The sequence below is a fragment of the Protobothrops mucrosquamatus genome, unplaced genomic scaffold (genome assembly GCF_001527695.2).
Source record: "Protobothrops mucrosquamatus isolate PMUCROS unplaced genomic scaffold, P.Mucros_1.0 scaffold719, whole genome shotgun sequence".
NCBI lineage: Eukaryota > Metazoa > Chordata > Lepidosauria > Squamata > Viperidae > Protobothrops > Protobothrops mucrosquamatus.
The window spans coordinates 214,387-232,371 of NW_015386999.1; the positions used below are offsets into that span (position 1 = coordinate 214,387).

General features: G+C 42.3%; 2 protein-coding genes across 4 annotated transcripts; one reads left to right on the forward strand and one right to left on the reverse strand.

The window, feature by feature from the left end:
* Nucleotides 1-924: 924 nt before the first annotated feature.
* Nucleotides 925-6,013, reverse strand: LOC107289554 (kinesin-like protein KIF22). The gene is made up of 5 exons (XM_015818329.1): nt 6,009-6,013; nt 4,804-4,931; nt 4,524-4,672; nt 2,000-2,257; nt 925-984 (listed from the first exon to the last, which is right to left on the reverse strand). Exons 1-5 carry the CDS (start codon nt 6,011-6,013, stop codon nt 925-927), a joined length of 600 nt encoding a protein of 199 aa, XP_015673815.1.
* A 2,149-nt stretch (nt 6,014-8,162) lies between these two features.
* Nucleotides 8,163-15,706, forward strand: LOC107289558 (PAXIP1-associated glutamate-rich protein 1). 3 transcript variants are annotated; one of them, XM_015818337.1, is made up of 5 exons: nt 8,163-8,269; nt 10,436-10,598; nt 13,084-13,480; nt 13,609-13,691; nt 15,346-15,706. In XM_015818337.1, the coding sequence occupies exons 3-5, from the start codon at nt 13,086-13,088 to the stop codon at nt 15,522-15,524; spliced, it is 657 nt and encodes a 218-aa protein (XP_015673823.1). In that variant the 5' UTR covers nt 8,163-8,269; nt 10,436-10,598; nt 13,084-13,085; the 3' UTR covers nt 15,525-15,706. The 3 variants fall into 3 exon arrangements, with proteins under 3 accessions (XP_015673823.1, XP_015673821.1, XP_015673822.1); XM_015818335.1 differs by lacking the exon at nt 8,163-8,269 and adding an exon at nt 8,727-8,952; XM_015818336.1 differs by lacking the exon at nt 8,163-8,269 and adding an exon at nt 8,727-8,896.
* Nucleotides 15,707-17,985: the final 2,279 nt, after the last annotated feature.

Sequence of the window (17,985 nt, forward strand, 5' to 3'; positions counted from 1 at the left end):
AAAAAGAGGAAAGAGGGAGAGAAAGGAGAGGAAAGAGAAAGGAAAGAGAAAGAAAGCGAGGGGGAGAGGAAAGAGAAAAAGAGGAAAGAAAAAAGATTGAGAAAAGAGAGAGAGGAAAGAAAGGAAAGAGAAGAGAAAGAGGAAAGAGAAATAAAGGAAAGAGAGAGGAAAGAGAGAAAGGAAAGAGAAAGGAAGGAAAGAGGAAAGAAGAAAAGAGGAAAGAAAGGAGAAAGAGAGGAAAGAGAAAGAGGAAAGAGAAAGAGAGAGAGGAAAGAGAAAGAGGGGGAGAGGAAAGAGAAAGAGAGAGGGGGAGAGGAAAGGGAAAGGAAAGAGAGAGAGAGAGAAAGAGGAAAGAGAGGGAGAGGAAAGAGGCATAAAATAATTCATTTGCATTTAATTGTAATGGTTCAAAGAATGTTCGGAAAAATGTTCGGCCCTCCAGCACGTTCACTTCATCCAATCTGGCCCTCTTTGAAAAAAGTTTGGACACCCCTGCCCTATACCATTTCAGACAAACGGTGTGTAATCTCTTCTTAAAAGCTTCTTCAGGAGATTAACTATCCACCCATGAGATCAATAGGCAACTGAACAGAGCCAGATCAGTTCTCATGGAGGACTTATTAAAAAACAGACCATAGAAACAGAACAGTAGAACAACAGAACCCCACTGCTTGTCTCTACAGTTCACATATTAATAGGCTGCAGCCCTTATTGGACATTGTACTTTCTCAGGTACTGGGTGGCATATCCATATTTGCATACAGACAACCACCCAACATAATGCAGATTCTCACAAGCAATAAGAAAACACGAGGACAATTATGCCATCATGGAACTAGACACCCCATTAACCCAAATGTCTTCTTTGTCCCCACATCTATGCCAGCACATCATTATAAATCCCAGGAAATACCCACATAAAATTCACATGGTCTTCTCCAATGTCATATGTGCCATCATCTGCCAGTAATATCTCTCTGGAGTCTAAGTAGGACAAATCAGCAAAAGAATTAGCGGACAGAAGTTTGACAAAAGAGGAAATAGACAGTATCAGAGCATTTNAGAGAGAGGGGGGAGAGGAAAGGGAAAGGAAAGAGAGAGAGAGAGAAAGAGGAAAGAGAGGGAGAGGAAAGAGGCATAAAATAATTCATTTGCATTTAATTGTAATGGTTCAAAGAATGTTCGGAAAAATGTTCGGCCCTCCAGCACGTTCACTTCATCCAATCTGGCCCTCTTTGAAAAAAGTTTGGACACCCCTGTCCTAAGGTATTATTTTCGACGCGAAGTAGAGACGGAAGAAAAACTTTAGGCCCAGAAAAAAAAAAATGGCGTCAGCCACGTGGGCCTCTACAATGGCGGTCGCGGTAATTTAGACTCGCCGGAATCTAACTAGGGAGCTTGAAAAACGGGGAAAAGTAAAGAAAGACGACTCCTCTATTAATTTCCCCCTCCCTGAGCCCAGAAACTTGCGTTTAGACGCGCAGCAGCCGCTGCGAACGAACGGAGGATGAAAGGGGGCGATAAACTCCGGCGGCGGCGACGAAGCCAAGGCAGCGATCCGAAGACCGAAGCAATCCCGCGCGGTCCCCGCGGAGTAGCCGGGTCGTCTAAAGTCCCCCCGGCTGTTCTCGGTTCGATGACCGAGCCTCGGTATCGAGGAGGATCGCCGTCCGGCAACCCCCCTAGACGGGGCCTGCAGTCTCCCACACGGAAGCTCCGAGGGGAAGCAGGCTCACCGATCCCTTCCCGCAGAAAGGAAAGGAACTGTAAATCGTTTAAGTGAGGTTTTGAAAAAATTCCAATCAGACCAAATGGAGAAAAAAAGAAAAAAAGGCTATGAGGCCTAGTCGGAGCCTTGCATACAAAAAAACACGTCTGCTAAGCTTGAGACTAAGACAAAAACTGGGGAGACACACCCAGAGAGAGGCGTGGCAAGAGGTTTTTTTTGTCTTAGTCTGCTAGGCAGGATTGCTGAATTAACCCATTCTGTGGACTCTACACCACCATCTGCTGGAGAATATGTGGGCCAGTCCCGGATCTGGTTCACCAGAACCAGCAACACAGCATGACTGCGGCTGGAGCGCTGGTTCAGCTGAGTTGACGCCACCGTTCGTTTTCTGCTCGCTGGCAGAAAATGGCTTTCAAAGTCTGCAAAGTTAGTGATCTCTTTCTGGGTCAAGTCTGGAACCAGGATGTTGTGGTTATGATCCTCTCTGATGGGCAGGTCTCGGAGGGTGGGCTGAAGAAGGTCTAAAACCTGAGGAGTGGAGGAAAAACCCTAGTTTGGATGGTGGATGTGAAATTCTAACCCTCACTCCTTGTTTATCTTTTCCCCAGATAAGCTAATACATTTCAGCAACAACATTTTTCCAAAGGTGAGTAATCTGGGCATTGATTTTTAAGTTGTTTAAAAAAACTGTTTCAAATCTCGTTTTTCAAATGACAGGATCCTGAATCAATTGTGCATTGGTTTCTTGTTTTTCTCTTAAAAAACTAATTTCAGTCAAATGAGCCTTTTTCCTGCCTATTCTGCTTCAGGTATAAGAGGCTTTTTTCTCCTTAACACGCCCTGCTGGATTGCTGTTGTTGCCATGAAAGCTGTCATCTTCCAGCACTAGCCATTAATGCTGGGCTGATGATAGCTGGCGCCCAAAAGAATCCTGGGAACTATAAATTCCCACCTTTTTCTCTTTAGTCTTTTCTTCACGTGTGTCAAGACGTAGGAAATCAGGAGCCAAGAGAGAATTCAAAAGCACTATGAGATTATTTCTTGCTACCTATTCACAGGAATCTGATCTATTAACGGTCAAGGCAATTGATGCCAGATAAGAATCAATGGACTTCAAGGGGGAGAGCTTAAGTCTCTTACGGATGATAGCGACTCCAAATTGATGTGTTCAACCCCGCCTGGTCATCTCCTACACATGTCCTCTATTGTCCTTACCCTTTCCCCTCTTATACTCTTGGTAGCTATTAGCTCTCTTTGGTTAAGCCCTTTCTCCTTTGCAAGTGCTTCCTTGCCATCTGCTCCTTCCCAATAATCATGCCTCAGTTCTTCATCAATCTTTAGAACTGAAATAATTCCAGCCAGGGGCCGTGTAGAATATCAGGGGGAGGGGGGTGTCATCAGAGCAGAGTTGGAACAGCAGGAGGTGGTGAGTGACAAATGTTGCACCACCAATCAACCTGCCAATCTCCTAGGCCAGGGTAGACAGTTTGTAGTCTTAAAGCTTCATGGTCTACTTCAGTGTTGTTCAACCTCAGCAACTTTAAGTTGGCTGAGGAATTCTGGGAACTGAAATCCACACAGCTTAAAGTTGCTGAGGTTGAGCAACACTGGTCTGCTTTAATTAGCTTAAGTTCAAAATCTCCCTTCAAGAGATTAAGCTGAGATTTTCGATAAGAGGTATCTATTATGTTCTTATGATTCTCCGAGGTTGACTGTTTTCATGCAGACATATTGTATGAGTATAGCTAGCATCGTCAATATACTGAGGGAGATGGCCAGTTTCTAAATGTGATAAATAAACATCGTTCAAGCCTGAAGTACACATATTCTCTTCCATGAGAGATATCTATCCCTAGGGCTGCAGTAGCTCAGTAGCTTAAAGATGCTGGATTTGCGAACCAGAAAAGTTTGGCTCTTTGTACTCCAGCAGTTCAAGCCCTAGCATCATGTGATGGAATGAGCTCCTGTCACTCGCCTCAGCTTCTGCCAACCTAGCACTTCGAAAGCATGCAAGATGCAAACAGATAAATAAATACCACAAGTACCACTCCTGTGGGAAGTTAATGGCGTTTTGTGCGGCAGAAATAAACCAACCAGCCTGGTCTTGCCCAAATGCAAGGCAAAATCAGTGGAGAAAAAGATCCGGATGAGGCCAACATTAGCCACTCAGTGTGTGGAGCTAGTTTGCTCCCTGCAGTGCACCCTGGATAATGAACTAAACAAACTAGCAATCTTAGGCAGCCAAACTACTCTGTAATAACATTGTAGACTCCCTGGCTCTCAATGTACAAGCACGCTAAATAAAGAAATACCCCTAAGTTTACTTCTTGGGAGAGAGAGGGACAGGCAAAGTTATCAGAAAAGAATGGAAATGTGAGGAATATAAGAAATTGTGTCTGAATGTCTAACTCTACTCAGTCTGAGCTCTGACTCCACTTGCCTCTTGCTTTAGTTCCCCCCATCATGTGTTCAAATAACCTTGAATGAAAGTAGAAAAAAGATTGTCCAGAACTTCCTATACCGATCAGTAAACAAGTAGTATGTTTACATCCAACACACTTTCCATTAAAAGCCGCGATAAATCCTAAAGCAGCATGGAAAAAAAAATAAAGTTCACATGCACATCTATCATTTGCCATGATCAATTGGCCATGCTCTCTCCAACAGATCTGGCTTTTTATTTGCATTATGCTTTAAATCCCCTTCTTCCCAGAAAAATCCCGTTATTCTGCGCCATTATACTTACCAGGCTCGATTTCCCTTTTGTACAATTGTGTAAACCACACATGTTTACCTTTTCTTGATAGATTTCCAGATAGGACATAGAGACAGAGTATTTGCATTTATCTTCTGAAGCATCCCTTGTCATCTGCAAGACATCTCGAACAGCTCGAGGGATCACACCTGGGTGATCTGGATTTCCCAACATGGTGTATGTCTTGCCTATGATTTGGCAGGAGACAAGATGAGAACGGTATAGCATCATCATATCGATTTAGCCCAGTTCTTTCCCCCAGATGACCCCAACCCCTCTGGGTTCATTTGGTTTCTTTGTAGCACTGCCTTATAGTCACCTGCTCCAGTTGGTCCATAAGCCAATATGCTGGCATTCTGCCCCTTCAACAGATGGTGCAAGACAGGCTTGACTGACCCCATGTAGACATCATGTTGGGTGGCTGCCTCACCATAAAACGCATCAAACCTGGTGAAGAGCGTATGGATGTGAAAGGAATGCAGGACAGAGGCTTACTGGTTTCTCTGAAATTTTTCTTTAGCAGTCTTGAGAAATGGAACAGCAAATCCAGATACAAAGTTTGTTTTAATATAAAAGTATATGACCTGTTTACAATTCCCACACTCCTTTGCAATTAGATATGCTTGCTGAAGCTTAGTGAAAGGCACCAAATTACCCGTCTTCATATATCCACCGATATCAAAATATCTCACAACCATGTATCTGTTCTTATGCGGCTCTTGGACTCCTTTCTCCTGAAGCTTTGAACCACAACAGACTGTTGGCATTTTACTATTTATATCCTGGCTTTATTATTTTTTAAAAAACAACTCAAGGCAGTGAGCATACTCCTTGAGTGTGGACGTCTTCCTTCTGTTTTCCCCACAACAATCCTGGGAGATGGGTTGAACTGAGAGAGAATGACCCAAAGTCACCCAACCTGGGTTGGTGGCCCAGGGCGGGTGGGTGGGAGGCACCAACAGGGCCGTGCACGCACTGTTAGAAGTAAGTCTTCATCCTGGTTCATCCAAGCCGGGAATAAATAAGCAAACATGGCGACTGCTTTGGGAAGAAGGTTACAGTTTATTGCAGAAGACAGATGGTCCTTGCAAGAAGCAGCAGAGGAGAAGAAAGAGAGCGAGCACATGGGCAGAAGGTCTTTTTATACCCTCTAGCCCTGCTTGGAATAGTTTCCTNTGTCTTGAGATCCCTGGCTCCAAACTTCCTGATGGTTCCACATCTGCATATGTATAAGACTAGCTACTGCTTTGGGCAAAGAGATGAGGCCAGGTTTGGTTTCTGCTTTTCAAAAAATGCTTTTAAAAATCCTTTTGGTGAACAATATCTTTCTTTCTGCCTTTTTAATATTTCCTTCTCTGGGCTAACTTCCCACAGCACGACGCAAATGGGGCCACAAGCGCCCATCTGATGCTCAGGCGATACTAGTGCCCACGCAATGCCGCAACGCTAGCGCTGGCATGCCACGATGCTAGCACAAGTGGGGGGGTGAGCTCACGGCAACGCTAGCGCCCGCCCAACACTCACGGCATTGCTAGCGCCTGTATGACACCATGACACTAGCATGAGGGGGGTGCAAGCACGCACACGCGCATGCACTGGCCAGCCACTCATGCGACCCAGTGGCCAACAGCTCATGGCCCAGTAATGGGCCGCGCACCACAGGTTGGTGACTCCTGTATTAGCTAATGCATATACTACAATATCCAATGGAGGACCAACAAAAGACAATGGCATCATTTTCTTTAAAGTGTTACATTCTCCTAGGTTTGGCTTACGGTCACTCACTCACAGCCCTGGAGAACTGTCACAATCAAATCACCTTCAACTCAATACTGAGGCACAACTGGTTCTTTAGAATACACAGAGACCCAATGCATTTAAAATAACAGCAAACCTTACTGATTATAATACATGTCCATTTCCTCTTTCATACATGCACACACACTCACTCATTCACACTTACGTCCTCAGCTAGGCTGGCAGGCACTAGCCAGAAGGGACGGAAGCCACCAAATCTGGGTCCAAAGATGATTCAAAGAGTGGGTGGACTTCAGGACCCCTTTTATCCCCCAAAGTCCTTGCTTTGTTATGGGTAGCTGTTGATAGAACTTGGGGAGGGGTTTCCCATGTGCTCAGGCTGAACTTCTTTTGTCTGATTCGGGATACATTTTTTCCTTTGTTTCCATAACAACTTCGTTCCTTCTTAAGTACTTCCTCTGAGGGAGCTTTTCCTGACTTTTGTCCACCCTGCTTACTTACCATCATCATGTGTGGCAGCTTCAGCCTACCTTACAAAAGCCTAAACAGCTTCTAAAGTTTAAAACCTAAACTTCACTTCTGAAAACAACTGAAGATATTCTTATTTATCCTGACATTTATTGGATAAATATATCAAAACCAGACTGTCTTTTCACTCTCCTATTCTTTTTTCAGGAAAAAAAAACCCCACCAGTATTTAACTTATGTTTTATTATGATCATTTTGTTAGAAACGTGATTAAAATGTCTTGCCAGTCTTCCAGGACCCTCGGGACACTCATACACTAACAAAATTGGATTGGTAAGAAAAGAGTTTATTCTGCAGAAAATAGAAAAAGCAGTTTGCAAAGTGCGGTGAATCTCTGAGAGAAACTTCAACAGGAATTTCTAAAACAGAGATCACACACAAACATTCAAATTCACAGCATTATATACACTTCTATCGCGACGCCCCCTCCCCTCCCCTCCCCTCCCCTTCCCTTCAGTCCCATCTGAAAGGACTTCAGAGGGCACAATCTTGTGCGAGACGCCTAACCAGAATACATCACCCCTCCCCCTGATTACATCCGTTTCAAAACTTCCCCTGGCCACCCTTTTGTCTTGTTAAGTCCATCGTGTGAAAAGGGGAGAGCGGATACAGAAGCAATAAACAAAGCAAATGGAGGAAGCTCCCCCCCCACAACCGTTTTATTTTTAAACTTCTGTGTTGCTCACAATTTTAAGGCATCCCTCCCCCACAACTATCTTCGAAGAATCACAGAAATAAAATGCTATTGTTCATAGGCATTAACCTATTCAGAATTTAACATCAATACTGTAAGTAATGTTTTATTATAGTTTGATCAAAAAAACATGTCCTTTTGAAATAATTAATTGGAATTGTTCTTGAACTTACAACCATACATTTTCATAAAAGCAGACTATGGTATGGGAAGGGGTATCAAGGGTAATCAAGGGAAGGGAAACATGCATTTAGTAAAAATTGATGGGCGATCAATCTTGCATCAAGCTGCTTTTTGAACTTAAGGAACTGCCTTCATTTTGGATGCAAAAACCTCTCTGATGTTCGGGTCGGAGTCCTATTTTGCAAGGCTTTTGATGGGACTTGGATTTCTTTCTAAGTACTTAAAATGGGATTTACTTCCAAATATCAGTTTCAAAAAAAAAGTCTCATCCACACATTGCACTCACCCTTACCAAGTCCAAACCGCTTCAGCCCGTGCAAAGTCGGATCCCAATCTCCGTTTGTATTTGGCGCCCGCCCCGTAATAGGAAGCAGACCAATGGGAGAAAAGAAAGGAAACAATCGTTTGCCTCTGCGCGTGCGCATCGCTCTCTCAAGTGTGCCGAGCTCTAGAGCAGTGTGAAGGGGGGGGGGGGTAAACACAGAACGGAAATTTGCGCACGCGCCTTGGAACAAAAGGGCGTTTGGAGAAGATACGCGTGCCCAGTAAAACATGATGAATTCGGAACGGAAGTACTACGTAGGGCGTGGGAGGAATGTCACGTAAAATCGATCTTAACACGGTAACGCCTTCTATTTGACATTGAACTAATTTTTCAGATACTTATTTTTTTGTATCGCGATTAGAAACTTTAGAGAACGAGTCTCTCTTGTATTGGTGCATTATTTTTACCATACAAACGGTTCAAGAGCTGGAGCAGCGTCTTTTGCATTTTTGTTTATAATATATATTTTTAAACGTCCAGGCTTTTTTTGGTCACTCGTAATATGTTTTTACCTCTCATTTTGTAAAAAACATTTGAAATTTAAAAAATGGTTGTACAGAGGCTGGGCATAACCCGATAAAAAAAAAAGGATAGCGCATGCGCAATTCACCGCCAAATCGAGTCGCGCGCTCATGCCTTTTTCTAACGTTCAGAGGAGGCGGGACTGGATTCCTCGCCCCAAACTGCAATCGATTGTGCTGGGCTCGACTTTTGCAGTCTCGCTAGAGGGGAAGTGGGGGGAGGGAGAGCGCTAGCGAGCTCCGATGCGTGGATGGGCAGTGGAGTGGCCGAATCATTTGCTCGGGGCTTAGTGCCGCCCCTTGGAACTGGAGATGTAGTGCCTCTGAGCATATATAGAATGCTATTTCTGAAAAAGACAATGTGTGCCTTTAGGTTGGTGAAGCTCGCCGCTCTCTTATTGGCGTAAGTCTAAATCCGAGGCATCTGATTTTTGCAAAGCAGTTAAATACTTCGGTTCCGTGAGTATCTCACTTACAATCCCGCACTTGAACGCAGGATTGCAGCTCTAAGACTGCGCTTAACTCCTGTACCGAAATCCTTAACTTCGCTTTACTCATTCTCACAGTTAACATTTGGAGATTTGGGGTAGGTCTTCAGAAAATCATGGCTCCAGACAGAGTCTTCATCCCCCACGCCCCCGAAAGATATGAATATGGTCTAGTTTATGGCGTTGATGTGAAAACCTGATTAGTTTTGGCTACTGATTATTTGTTCACTTCCATTAAATTATAACTATCAGAAAATACAGGTAGTCCTCGACTTATGACCACAATTGAGCCCAAAATTTCTGTTGCCCCACTGATAGGATAATACTAGTACATGAGAACATAATTAATGCATATTTGTCCAGAATATCACTATCCCAAATCAAATAAGCTCTTTTTCATTCATATTTCCTGTACACTTTTCAAAATATTTTTAATTAGAATGTTACAGTTCAGGTAGTCCTTGACTTATGACCACAATTGAGCCCAAAAATTCTGTTTTGCCACAATTTACGACCTTTCTTGCCACAGTTAAGTGAATCACTGCAGTTGTTAAGTTAGTGACATGGTTGTTAAATGAATCCAGCTTCCCGGTTAACTTCGCTTGTCAGAAGGTTGCAAAAGGGGATCATCTGATCCCGGGATACTGCAACTGTCATAAATATGAGTCAATTGCCAAGCATCTGAATTTTAATCACGTGACCATGAGGATGCTGCAATGGCCATAAGTATGAAAAACAATCATAAGTCACTTTTTTTAGTGCTGTTGTAACTTTGAATGGTCACCAAATGAACTGTTGTAAGTCGAGGACTACCTGTATTTGTACAGAGTTTTTAACGGGCAACATTTTGTGTATATTTTCTAGCTATTGTTTATTAGATTTTTATCCTGTCTTTATTATTTTATAAGTAACTCAAGGTGGCGAACATACCTCCTTCCTCCTCTTATTTTCCCTACAACAACAAGCCTGGCTGTGTGTGTGATTGGCCCAAAGTCACTCAGCTGACTTTCTTGACTAAAGCAGGACTAGAACTCATGGTCTCCTGGTTTCTAGCCTTTAATCACTACACCAAACTGGCTGTATTGTTACAACAACTCTAGTGAATTGTTATATTAGTATTGCCCATAATTACAAATAAGAGACCTGAAGTAAAGAAAACTTGGTTTGAGACCCAGAGAACTCATGTTTCATCCATCAAATTCATATATCTATACTGCCTTCTTCAAACTTGGGCCAGGTAATTAATTTTGGAATAATCAGACTATGTATACTAATGTAAAGGCAATCCACCTAAACATAAAGTTATACTATATACACCTGTTTAGATTTCTGTAGGATTGTGATGTTTGTCTGCTGCCACTCTTTAGCAATTGAATGTCCAAGATTGTAATTTCATCTGTAATACTTTTAAATACTTTTTGTAATAGTATGTATATTCTTCTAAATTATTATAGGCTTTCATCATGACTTCCATCTCTGGAAAAATCATTGGAATCAAAACCATCTTTGTATACTGCTTTTAATTCCCCTGGTGAAATGGCCTTTTAAAAAACCTTCTTGCCCATTCTTGCAATATCTTGGAGGCCTAATAAAAGATATTATTAAAACCTAACCAGAGTAAGTATGTTTTGCATGAGAAGTTGCTTTTTTATATAGTTAATTCTAAAAGCTTATAGCAAAAGTCAGTATTCCAAATTACCTTGGCCCTTCCTTAAATCCATTTCTGACTTTTTAGATCAAAATCATATTTAGCTTTTTGCTGCTCATTTCAAAAATTTTAAGTTCTTAATCTTGTAATTAATTTGTTTGTTCAAAGCTGAAAATAAACCCATCCAGTGAAGACTTTTCAGATCCTGCTATTCCAATGGTCTCTCTAATATCTTCCAAATAGTTAGCAGGGAATTTCTGAAAGTCATTAGAACGTGAGATTTGCAAACTTAGTGTCCTTTAAAACAGGGCTTTTCAACCTTGTCACCCATTGTACCACTTTTAGGATGTGGCAACATCCGAGTACCACCAGTCGCCTAGCAAGGTGTCAAAAACTTGACCAAAAAAAAAAAAAGGAAAAAAGTGATAAAGTACAGGTAGTCCTCGACTTACAACAGTTCGCTTAGTGACTGTTCGAAGTTACAATGGCACTGAAAAAAGTGCCCCCCAAGCCACAGCCGAGCAAGACACCTGCCTGCCCGCCCGGCGGCGCTCTTCCTCCTGTCCGAGGTTTCCATTGTTGTGAGCATTTCTGTTGAGGATTGGCAGCGGGGGTGGGGTGGGGGGTGTTTGGTTTTTATTCCCCCCGTCTGCTGGGTGGTTGCAGCAGGTTTTGGTCACTTCACATGACCCTGGGACACTGTGACCGTCATAAATATGAAACAGTTGCCAAGCATCTGAATGTAAATCACAAGGCCCTGGAGATGCTGCAACATTCCAGCTGATTGGCACTTCTTCAGGGCTCAGCAGAAGTGCCAGGATCAGTGCCGAGCTCCAGCTGGAGCCTGGTGCTGATCCTGGCGCTTCCACTGAGCCCTGACAGTCCCAAAGAAGTGCTGATCCTGGCGCTTCCGCTGAGCCCTGACAGCCCTGCAGCTCCAGCCATCTCTCGCTCAGGCTTGTGCGGTGCTGCCACCAGTTCAGCTCATTCCCCTCCCCCGCTACCACTTTTCTAGGATGGTCGTGTAGCACCTGCCAGGTGCCAATGTACCACAGGTGGTACCCATACCACTGGTTGAAAAGCCCTGCTTTAAAAGGCTTCACCATGGTTGTGAACAAGATGGCTAATTCCTTTGTCTCCCACTACTCAAACCCATGGAAGATTGCTGTCCCGTGGTCTCCTCATGAAGAGCAATTGTCCGGAGCATATGTGGGTGATCCTTTTCTTATCCAGAGAAGTTCCAAGGAACCCGTCTACTCACTGGTTCCTTGGGCTTTGCCATGGTCATTGGTGCTCCTTTCACAGAGCTGTCTTCAGTTCATCATACGTCTCCTAGAAGCCCTTTTCTTTTGCTGTTTTGATAGATGATTTGTTAGTGGCATAAATCTATTAGGGGTCAGTAGATGATAAAAATTCTGTTTATTGTGAACTGGAACTTTTGTGTCCAAAATACCATCTAATCAGAAGATGTTTTTTCAATGGTAGGTATGTTGAGAATCATAGAAGTTCATACTCTCCAAATAATTGTGAAAGGATAAGTTGAATTCCACTGGGTTGACAAAAGCTTCCTTAGGGTTTGCCTCTAGCTATTTTAATATGGTTTCAAATAATCAGCCTTGGAATTTGTATTACATCTTTTCTTTGGGGAATTCAGTATGTTTTTCCCTGGGTGACCCGATCTTTTCTAGCAACCTTGTGAACTAGATTGGTTGAATTACAGGGAGAGATCCCAGCTTGATTTGTGTCTCAACAGGATATTTTGAACCCAGGGGCAGCTCAGTGGTTAAGACACTGGGCTTGTCGGCTGGAAAGCCGGCAGTCCAGGTTGGAGAGCCACATACCACACAACGGGATGAGTTCCCATCCTCGCCCCAGTTCCTGCCAACCTAGCAGTTCGAAAGCATGCAAATGCGAGTAGATAAATAAGTACCACTTCAGTGGAAAGGTAACAGTGCTCCGTGATGTCATGCTGGTCACATGACCACGGAAATGTCTTCTGACAGTGCTGGCTCAATGGCCTTGAAATGGAGATAAGCAATGCCCCTTATAGTCAGCAACGAGTAGTGGAGTAAAATCCGCAGGGACTCTTTACCTTACTTTTCAATAACCCAACATTTTGTGCCTTTCTTCATTTGGGGATAAACACTAGAATAGCTACAGCGTTTTATTTGCTAATGTTTAGGCAGTTATCTTCTCGCGGGGAAAAAAAATCTTGCAAAGTTGGAATTGATTGATTGAACTTTTTAGTCCCACCCAGTCTGCCGTTACCACCGCAGCCACGCCCAGCCAATGGACCACGCCCACCCGGCACCCGATGATACATAAGTGGATTTTGGGTTGCGGTTTGGGCACTCGGTCTCTAAAAGGTTCGCCATCACTGTCTTCGAATCTTGAGACCTCAAGAGTTCATCGTATCTGTGCTTATCCTGTGGCCTCATCTTCTCTTTATTACAGCCATGGAAGAGGCCAGCACTGTGGAGGAAGGGGAAGTGACCTCAGGGATGCAATCCTTGGCAGTGGAAGATGGGCCTGCTTCAGATTTAGCTTCTGCCACTGAGGAACAAGATGCTGCCGCCAGAGAAACAGAGAGGGAATTATCAGGGAAGGGTGATGAATCTGCTGAAGAGGACTGGTGTGTCCCCTGCAGTGATGAGGAGCTGGATTCTCCAGATAACTGGATGCCTGAACCCAAGGAGATCCGCCATTTATATGAGCTCATTGCTGAACGCGGGACTCTGGAGATTCAGGCCGAAATCCTCCCTCGGCGCAACCTAACCCCAGAGCCTGACAGTGAAGATGAGGATAAGTCTGAAGGACAATCTGAACACCAGGAAGAAGAGGAAGAGGAGAAGTGAGAAATGGGTTTTTGTATTTGGCTTAAAGGGGGGGGGAGGAATCTAAGATTTGAGGTTATGTTAAGGGGAGGAACGATAGGCTGAGATATTGCCAGGTTGATTCCTTTTTCTCTGTTTGCTCCAGGCTTCATGTGCCTACTGAGTTCGACTTTGACGATGAGCCTGCCTCTCCCAAAAGCTCCTTGATTGATCGACGGAGAACTCCTGGTACGTAAGGAAGGCAATTGAGTTTCCATAAGAAGACAGAAGAGCATTGGCAGGCCAGTGAATTATGGAATACAGCATTCTGCCCCCAAGCTGGCCCACCACTTGCTTATGGGAAGCCAACGAGCTGGGTGTGGGTGCAGTAGGACCTTCCCTCTTGTGTCACCTATTGCAAATAGCAATAGTACTTAGACTTATATACCGCTTTATAGCCCTCTCTAAGCGATTTACAGAATCAGCCTATTGCCCCCAACAATCTGGGTCCTCGTATTATCGACCTCAGAAGGATGGAAGACTGCGTCAACCTTGAGCCAGTCAGGATCAAACTGCTGGCAGTCAGCAGAGTTAGCCTGCAGTGCTGCGTTCTAACCACTGCGCCATCATATTCAGATCATCATATCATATTCAAATATAAACCATTTGTTTAGCAAATGGGAGAGGAGCAGTTGTTGAGGACCAATTTCACTTGCCATACACAGATAGTCCTTACAACCATTCTTTTAGCAACCATTTGAAGTTACAACAGCACTGAAAAAAGTGACTCATGATTGGTCGTGTTCGGCCATGATTACTAGCGGCTGTGGACAGTATAATCATTCTCCATGACTTGATGTCTGGTCCTTTTATAATGCAAAGTTGATAGTCATCCCTCCTCCGATGGTAAGTTGATTGAAGAACTACATCCTCTTGGCTGTCCTGAATCTCCCACCATTTATTAGATGACTCCAACTTCTAGTTTATGCAAGAGAGAAAAGGGAAAAGCTCTTCCTACCTTGCATAATTTTACCCATTTAATCATTTTTATTGAAGTTGAAAACTCCAAAGAAGGCCAGTTTGGTGAGTGGTTAAGGCACTAGGATAGAAACTGGAAGACCAGGAGTTTTAGGCCCACCCTGGGTACCTAGCCAGCTGGATAACCTTGGGCCAGTCCCACTCTATTGGCCCTAGGAAGGAAGCAATGGCAAACCACTTCTAAAAAACCTTGCCAAGAAAATGTCTATGGAGATTGTCAGTCATCCAGGTCATGGTTGTCCCAAAGCTGCTTTTTCATGAGGCAACTGGACTTTCTTGTTTTTCTTTGAAGACATTTCACTTCTCATCCAAGAAGCTTCTTCAGCTCTGACTGAAGAATTCAGCCTCACCATCCAGTCAGAGCTAAAGAAGCCTCTTGGATGAGAAGCTAAATGTCTCTAAAGAAAAACAAAGTCCCAAGCACCAGGGATCAATACTGACTCAGTACATTGTGTGTTTGTGTGTGTGTGTATAATGGTTATATTTTCAGAGTCTGTGATGTCCTTCATCCACCTGTCCCACTAGGGTTTATTAAAAATAGTAGATTTTTAGAAAGAAGATCCTAGACAGACAAATGGTTTAAATCAGAGTTCACTGAACAAATGGTTGTAAGTTGAGGACTGTCTATATAAAAATGTATTGAGATAATTTATTGATAGGTAGCAAAGATGTCAATTTCTTAACCCAACAAATAAATGCTGTTGCTAGGCAGTTTTCTCCCACCTGCTTCCTCGTGATTTTTAATTATTTTGCAATTCTCTGCAAGAACAGCAAGAAGTGCATTATATTTTTACCTCGCTGGCCTATTAAGCTAGTATGATGTATGAACTTCATCTTCCATTCATGATTTGTGATTAATTTCCAGGGACTAAGAGTCAGAAAAGAGAAGCCCGCCTGGACAAGGTGCTATCAGACATGAAGCGCCATAAAGTGCTGGAGGAGCAAATTAGGAAGACTGGCTGTGACCTCTTTGACCTTGATTCAGATGATGTACCCACTCCAAAACGACCCTCTGGTCTCTTCCTTCGTCAGCGCAAATACTAATGGTAATGAATAAGAGGAGCCGAGAGAGGAAGATGGAGTGGAACTATGGATTCAGATACAAGGGGAAGGAACTCCTGCATAAACTCGATGCCTCTGTTAGTACCCTGGAATTTGACCCTGATCCCATCTGGGTTGCTGGAGGTACTTGCTTTCAAGTTTTGGGGTGTAATAAAACTGTGAGTTTGCTTTTAATTTAATTTCTGTGAACTATTCTTACACTAATGGAAAGAATTGCCAGTCAGGAGGAGAGGATTTGTTGAGGACTTACAGTTTCACTTGCCATATAAGATACTCCTCACAACCGTTCATTTAGCAACCATTCAAAGTTACAACAGCAGTGAAAAAACTGATGGCTGGTCCTTGCAGTTACAACCGTCCCCAAGTTCATAGGATTAAAATTCAGCCGCTTGGCAACCAGCAAGTGTTTATGATATTTGCAGTGTCCCAGGGTCACGTGATCCCTATTGGTGGCCTTCACAGCCATCTTCCAACAAGCAAAGTCAATGAGGGAAGCTGGATTCACTTAACAACCTCAGCAATTCACTTAACAACTGGCAAAAATGTTGTTCAATCAGGTGTAACTCACTTAACAACCGCCTTGCTTAGACACAGAAATTCTGTCCCAGTTTAGGTTACTTGTACCCCATTTTGTCTGCTCACCCTCAATCTTTCTGTGATTTCGGAGTTGATGAAGCCCTGGGGTGCCTTGTCACAAATGTCCTGTGATGTGAAAGGGCAGTGCAGCCGCTGGGACAATCCCTTGCCATTTCCGAACTTACAGGAGGCAAAAATAACAGTTCCTCCCTTCATGTGAATGAAAGGCATAAGAACCGTACCTAGAGTTGCCAAGGAATATGGCCTTGTTAATTAGAAATCTTTTTTTTTATTATTAAAAGTTTTATAACATTTACAAAATAAACCCCCTTCCCACCCCCCAAAACCCCCCACCCCCCACTTCCCAGAGCTGTTCACAGGGTTACAAATATATTAAATCATAATCTAAATAACATTATCCAACTAATTATGTAACCAAATCTATAACACACTTTAACTCCCTTTTAAAATAAATTTAGATAATTTAAAATTAAACACAATAATAAATAAATAATCAACTTAATTATTAAACAAAATTACTACTCAAAATAATAATAATATCAATATAATAAAATATAATAAAAACTATAAAAATATAATAAAATATTCACAATAACAATATTATAAAATTTACTCAAACACCAAATGGAACTTTTCAGTCCCATATTTATTCTGAATATAATCTATCCATCTTCTCCAAACCGAAATATATCTTTCCTGTGTTTGATCCTTTAAATAAGCAGAAATCTTAGCCATTTCTGCTAAATTTGCCACTTTAAGAGACCATTCTTCTACAGTAGGCAAACGATCCATCTTCCAGTTTTGAGCTACCAATAGTCTTGCAGCTGTTATAAGATTTAGCATCAGATTCATTTCTTTAGCATCCAAATCTCCCATAATACCTAATAGAAATAACTGCGGTGTGAACTTTATCTTTTTCTTAAAAATATTTTGAATATTCCACCAAACCTTAATCCAAAATGCTTTTATTTCCCTACACGTCCACCAAATATGAAAATAAGTTGCATCTAAACTTCCACATCTCCAACATTTGGGCTGTAAATTAGAATACATGCATGACAATTTTTGAGGATCCAAATGCCACCTATAAAACATCTTGTAAAAATGTTCTCTTAAATTTTGGGCTTGAGTAAATTTTACATTTTTAACCCAAATTGTCTCCCATGTATCCAATGAAATCGATTCTTGAATATTTTGAGCCCATTTTATCATACAGTCTTTAACTAGTTCCGTTTCAGAATCCAATTCAATCAAAGCATTATAAATTCTCTTTATATGTGCTTGGGTTGGATCTTTAATCTGTTTAATCAAATTCACATCCTCCAAAGTAATACCAACCTTCTGATCTAAACTCCACCTCATTAACAATTGATTATAATAAAACCAGGAATATACAATATTTTCTTGTTTCAAATCCGCTAAGAATTTAATTTGCCAATCCTGTCCTGCCAAACTAAGTAATTCCCTATAGGTAATATTATCCAAATTAACCCCTCTAAATACCCCCTCTATCACCTGTCCTGGAATCGCCCAAATGGGAATTTTATAATTTAATCTATAATAATATTTCTTCCAAACTCGTAATAAAGCACTTCTTAAAATGTGAGCTTTGAAAACTTGATCTACTTTTTTATAAATCAAATAAGCGTGCCAACCAAATAATAAATCCCATCCCTCAAGTATAAGTATATTTCTATTTGTTAAATTAAGCCAGTCACTAATCAATGTTAAAGCCACCGCATCATAATATAATTTTAAATTCAGCACCTTAAGTCCTCCTCTTTCCCGTGCATCTTGCATGATCTTAAACTTAACTCTTGGCTTTTTGCCCGCCCATATGAACTTA

What these genes read in the sequence shown, in the direction of transcription:
- LOC107289554 (XM_015818329.1), bottom strand. An exon ending in TTATGGACCAACTGGAGCAG is followed by an intron (nt 4,673 to 4,803) that starts GTGACTATAAGG and finishes GCCAAATCATAG; the next exon opens with GCAAGACATACACCATGTTG. An exon ending in ATTCTCCAGCAGATGGTGGT is followed by an intron (nt 985 to 1,999) that starts GTAGAGTCCACA and finishes TGTCCTACTTAG; the next exon opens with ACTCCAGAGAGATATTACTG.
- LOC107289558 (XM_015818337.1), top strand. Translation starts at nt 13,086, where the DNA reads ATGGAAGAGGCCAGCACTGTGGAGGAAGGGGAAGTGACCTCAGGGATG. An exon ending in GAAGAAGAGGAAGAGGAGAA is followed by an intron (nt 13,481 to 13,608) that starts GTGAGAAATGGG and finishes TGTTTGCTCCAG; the next exon opens with GCTTCATGTGCCTACTGAGT. An exon ending in TGATCGACGGAGAACTCCTG is followed by an intron (nt 13,692 to 15,345) that starts GTACGTAAGGAA and finishes ATTAATTTCCAG; the next exon opens with GGACTAAGAGTCAGAAAAGA.